At 33.6% G+C, this 6,000-nt stretch overlaps 1 protein-coding gene and 1 long non-coding RNA gene across 2 annotated transcripts in view; one reads left to right on the top strand and one right to left on the bottom strand.

The window, feature by feature from the left end:
- The window catches only part of LOC119634745 (ATP-binding cassette sub-family G member 8), a 39,711-nt gene that overhangs the window by 31,270 nt on the left and 2,441 nt on the right, over positions 1–6,000 (top strand). The window contains 4 exon segments of the mRNA XM_038029091.1: positions 4,741–4,874; positions 5,227–5,358; positions 5,430–5,666; positions 5,737–6,000. The exon segment at positions 5,737–6,000 is cut by the window's right edge and continues 56 nt beyond it. Of these exon segments, the coding sequence (XP_037885019.1) occupies positions 4,741–4,874; positions 5,227–5,358; positions 5,430–5,666; positions 5,737–6,000 (767 nt within the window).
- LOC119634756 overlaps positions 1–6,000 on the bottom strand; it is a 28,383-nt gene that overhangs the window by 14,786 nt on the left and 7,597 nt on the right. The gene's annotated exons all lie outside the window — the stretch shown is intronic.

The raw sequence follows: 6,000 nt of genomic DNA on the forward strand, positions 1-6,000 counted from the left end.
GCATGTGTTCGCTGCTGCTTCTTCTTCTTCTTCCTCTTTTTTTTTTAATTCGCTAAACTTTAAATAATCTTGACCTAGTTATTGTCAATCTTTGTTAACAGCGTATGCATACAGGTATGTCTGCAGCCAGACTTATATAGAAATTATATACATATGTAAATATATATATATATATATATATGCCAGTTCCCATTTTATTCTAGTTTTAGTTTTGATTTCTGTTTCTTTTTTTGTTCTTCGTCGTATTTGCAATCACAACAGAATAAGTAGCAAACTATGTTTATCACTTTACTCGTGACATTCGGATCTTGTCCTCTGGAAGTTATGTTACATCAACATGAAATTCTAAATTAGTTTAATAAATTTTACGTTAAGTTAGGTTAAGGTTTAAGTTAGAGGACAAAAGTTTAAGATAATCAAATGCACGCCCACAAAAGTCCCTTAGCTGAGACGCACATGTGGAAGACAAAACAAAATCATCTACCTTCACACCCATGCATATATATATATATATATATATGTATATTAATTTTAAGAGATCAATAGTTAAATATTTCCACTGTTCTTCCTTTTCTGACCCCATCCTCCCCTTCGTTATCCCTGTTATGCATGGGCTATCCAATACTTTTAAAGAAAAAAAAAAAAGCTTACAATATCTTGCAGATCTGAGATAAATATTCTTCAAAGTTAGAATTTTGCTCTTGATATCGTTGTGCTAGGAAACAAGTTTCTATATATTTCTCTAAATTAATTGGTATCCAATATTCGTCGTAAGCCGATTAATGCTCTTTTGCTTTTCTTTTCCTATTATGAAAAAACGGTAAAAATAGATGAACCATCATGTCGCTTAAAAACTAATTTCAAATATAGGTTGACTCTTACTGTGCTGTAATGATGACATGGAAACGCATTTAAAATAGTTTTTCAATTTTCATATTCACTATCAAAGGTCGCCATGAATTATAGAATTAATATAAGGCATAATGAAAATTAAAGACATGCTTAATGCATCTTTAGAAGCAACCTAGAATTCTAGATCAATTCATTCAATTCAATTTTGATAACGTTTTCCTACACAAAAAAAATTAGGAGTTTGTTGACACGAATGTATGGGAAAATTTAAATTTTATCTTCTAGTTTTATGACTATGACATATACGAGTAGTTAGCATGTCCCGCTTGAAATTCCGACTTGATTTAGCCATGTCTGTTCGTCTGTGTGTCTGTGTGTGTTCTCGGTTTTAAAAGAACTGCTTAAAGAAAAATCCTTTTTTTAAGCCGTTACAGTAATTCGGGAAACCGCTTAAGTAGTTCTGTGCCGTTTCCACAAGCAATTGGAGCTAGCCACATGTGGCCATAGTAATGGATAACACAAGTCACAATCGATGCAAAATTACTCAGACTTGATGTCATAGTAAAAGTTGGTCCGTTGTTTGGGTTTTTTTTTTGACTTTCACCAAGTGAAATCATCTTAAGTACTCTATCCCTCTATCCCTCTTCGTCAATTTGCAGGAATGTACAACTAAGTCGCGACCAATAACTTAAGTGGAGAACACTACAACATAGACCAGGCCGAATATTAGCACCCATCATTCTTGGCGCGCCTTTTTGGAGGTTAAATCGAGCGTTCTACATAATGCATTGCCATTGCATGAGATCATTGATGGGTGACGCTAAAGACCAAATCTGCTATAGTTGTTCCGTAAACATGTGAGAAGGCATAACCGGATCCCATTCGACAAAACCTTTGTCGTAAACCTTGACAGCAGTCAACTAGAATGGCGTAATACCTTGCCGCTTTTTTTCTCCTCTCTCTAATTACATTTTTCCTAATCCATTATTCGGGTAAGCTGATCTTCGATACTTATTGTTGTGTCCGTAACCTTGAAATAAGACGTGTCTTTTCTCTTCAGCTTATAATTCCATGCTATATTTTATTTCAACTCTTATTATGACTTTAACATCACAGGGGATCGTCAAACCACATATATAATTACAAGATGAGAAGTAATAATTCAATGTTTAAAAGGATGAGGATAACAAGTAATTCGCCCATTGATTGATAGGCTCAAAAAACCAAGGATCTGTTCGGCGGGGAATACGTGTTCTACTAGAAAGATTGCAAGAGCGCGGTGACCAACGATGAATAATACAATCCTTTGGAGACGTTTAATACTATACACTGTAGCCTTTAGGTCTATCTCTTTCCCATTCTATTTAACTAGAAAATTATTGGCATGATTTGAAAAGGAAAAATAAAAAAAAGGCATTGGATATTCGGACTGACACTATCAAATTTAATAGAAAATTTGCTATATTTTTTACATTTAGTTCATCTGACACGTAGAAAAGGTTCACTATTCTTATAGTTGATCGTGCATTAATGACGTGGAGCGTTAGGTATGCACGTAGCACCAACTTTTGTAAACATAATCAGAAATTCATCAATCAAAGGTTTATTATATATTTTGCAAGCCGCTGTAAACTTCCCAGCTATAGCTTATTAAAAAGACGATGAGTCTTTCGACAACGGATATCTATTGTAAGAAAATTTTTTTCGCCTCCGTTTCCTTTAAATTCAATAGAATTTTTTTTTTCATTCGATTAATTTTTATGATTACAATTACGATTTTTATAATTGTTATGTAACAAATTATTTATCTACAACTTGATAATATTATAATTACGATAACAACAACAATAACAACAAAACCCAAGAGCACAAATTACCCAATATTTACATAAATTGAAGATAATTCACATAAAGCCATTGTAAACAAAAAAAAAATAAATAAATAAAAAATAAATAAAAAAAAAAAAAAGACAAAACAGCAAAGCAAAAGATGTTCACACTGCTTGCGTTATACATTACACATGTACCTCCTTGTAGTAACGTTTTCGTCTTTCTTAAGGGCAGAGAGATAACCAAATCTTTTCTAAAATTGCTTTTGTCTTAAAAGACTTTGCGAAAAGTAAAATTTATGTTAATGCCATGCACGCTGCAATAAAATTTCAAAAATACAATGACCCATATATAAAAACTTGTCATAACTCGAAATTGAAAAACAATGGGATTTTCTAACAAATCCATATATGATTTGATTTCAATAGTTTTCTTGTGAAATTTATTATTATTAGCTGATCTTAATATTATTTAATTCGACTATTATTTATTAATAAACGATCTAGTTTCACGTCGAAAATTATAATGGGTAATGGGAAAAAATATTGACATTAGGTTAGAATTCTTCTTACAATTTTTAAGCTGAAATGATTTGGGAATTGACACTTACAAGGCTTTGATTAATATTCAAGATGACATCAGGTCACATTGTGACTTTATTAGAGGTGTGGAGTTTGTGAAAAAGAAGGGAATCAAGAAATGAATGCTACAATAAATTTGAAATTTTAACCAATCACTAAATTTCCTTCTTTCAATTTCTTTCTGATATTATCTAAATGAAAAGCATCCTTACCAACCATGATTACAACTTTCATTGAGCTTTCCTAGCATTTGCTGATCAAGTGAAGATATTTAAAATAAAATAAAAAAGAAAGAAATTACATTCGTCACATAGGTCGGCTTAAGCTAGTTTATACCGGGGCATGGAACTAAGGAGAAATTTAAAATAAAACGAAAAAGTTTCATAGAAGGTATTGCGGTGAAACTGACAAGATGAGAAGGATTTGCGAATTGCTTGCCGCGTTGTATATTTTCAGTCAACCCGTAGTACTGTTCTATGAATTTTTCGCGTCATTGCTATTCGGCAATTGTGATATTCGCCTTGGCAGCTCGTATAATCTGCTTCAAACTCTGCTACACAATATTTTATTGATCTATTGATGAGTGAAAGGACACAATCCATTAGGAATAAATCTAACCTACAATTGATCGAAACGAAGGTCTTGCATTACATAAGATGACTAACAAGTAATTAACTTTTTCCAAATTCACAAGTACACTGAAAGTACTCCCTATCCATGGACACTTAAACACCATAGTGTCTTTAAACTTCAATCTAACATCTTCATAACATCTTTTTTCAAGCAGTAACTTCGCTTCATATACCTGGTCGGGTGGTCTTGAAATCTTTCAAGGAAAGGAATACATACCTTCCATCCTTATGTACCAAATACTTGTTACGCATAATAAGGAAAAGATGATTTAGGGAATTATATCGATTTAATATCTTAACCTGTATGTAGATGTGAATCAAGTTAGCATTCTACCATTTAGACTCTTAATTCTGTTATATATGTATATTTGAGGGAATTTCTTTTGGAAGTACCCAAACAACTTTAAAGGGTTGAAAAGTCTAATTAAAATAAAAGTAAGCTGAGGAGCAGTAGAAGAAATTTTCGCTGAATATGAACATAATGGTCCACCAATACTGCCTGTACGTGCTCTTGAGGAAACAGAAATCTATTATCAACTAACAAGCTATAAATAAGTTGACAAACATAGTCCAAGCCATGCTGAGTTGAGTCTGTTTGATGAGTAACTGCACTTTATGGAAAATTATTTCTATACAGTATACGTGACATAGTAGCTCGAAATATAATAGAATTTCTTATAAATACGTTGCCATTGTCTTGAAGCTAATAAAGAAGTTCTTCTTCTAAATATAAATCTATATATATATATAACCATAAAAAGTTAATTATTTAACTTTAGTGAATTTCTACATATTCATTATCTTCCGCTTGATGTGCGTTTCTTTTAAACTTTCCTTTCGTATAGACTATGGAATTAAGCAATTTTAGTACAACGAAAAAAATGTCACGTGAAGAGCGACGTTATTCGGTGCCTCACGGTCCTCATTCACCATTACCACCAGCGGCTTCCGAAGACTTACATGCTTGGTCAATATACAGGTATGTGAATGTGAAAATTAAATATTAATGAAGTTGAACAACTCCAATAAATTGTTTTTGTCTAAGTTTAACCATTTATGACGAGCTTTTTGTTTTTTTTTTATGATTTTTTTTTTTTGTTGTTTCTTAAAATCATGCTTGATTTGTTATTAATGTGCGGAAGTAACTATAGGCTACCACTGATTGATTTGACTGACCGCACCTGACGTAATTGTTGTTTAACTTCAAAATTTACTTTTACATAAAAAATTTTTACCACCGCATCCGTTTAATTATTAGCAATTTTCTGTTAAATTTTATGTTCATTTCCCTTTCGTTAATTCGCGCAAACGCACACACTTAACGCATGCAGACAAAATCTTAATTCAGATTTTACCGATTCTGCATTAGGATCGTCGGAGAAATCGCCTCTGCCATATGGAAATTTTCAATTACGCGATACGACTGTGCAATCAATATTAAATCATCCGCGTTACGGTCCCAAGTGAGTACAAGTGAACGACGAAAATCGCAAAAGGAAGTTGTCATCTATCTAACATATATTTGTTCTTGCAGATCACCTTTGGGCTCTAATATGTACACCTACCTGAAATTTGGTTTACCGCGTGTTTTCCCACCAAATGCCGGTTCTCAGCGTTCCCATCGCCCTGGACCGGGTCCTGGCGGCTTACGTGGCGGCGGCCGTATTAATCGCGGCTTCCGCGACAGTTCTGGTGGACCAGCAGCTGGATCTTCAGGTTATGATAGCAGCGATAACGAAACTACCCGCAGTCGTGGCCCACCAAATTTAAGGTAAAATATTTATAAATTGATTTCATCGCTATCCGAGATGTTAATATTAGTTTTTTTAATGTCTTTATAGAAAATATCGCAGTGAGTCTGATTTTCGCACCATTGGCGGTATACCTATATCACGTCCTGAATCAAGAGCACAAGGAGTGCCTTTATCAGCTCTGCGACAAGCCAATAGTCGTGCGAGTATAGCAGCAGTCGGTACACACATAAACAATCATCATCATCATCATCATCATCATGGCTACATACCCAATGGAAAACACTACGGTCATCGTTCACATAGTGAGGCTGATCTATTATCCGGTGGCATTGATGTGTATGATTATTGCGC

This window comes from Glossina fuscipes, unplaced genomic scaffold, assembly GCF_014805625.2.
Source record: "Glossina fuscipes isolate IAEA_lab_2018 unplaced genomic scaffold, Yale_Gfus_2 3, whole genome shotgun sequence".
NCBI lineage: Eukaryota > Metazoa > Arthropoda > Insecta > Diptera > Glossinidae > Glossina > Glossina fuscipes.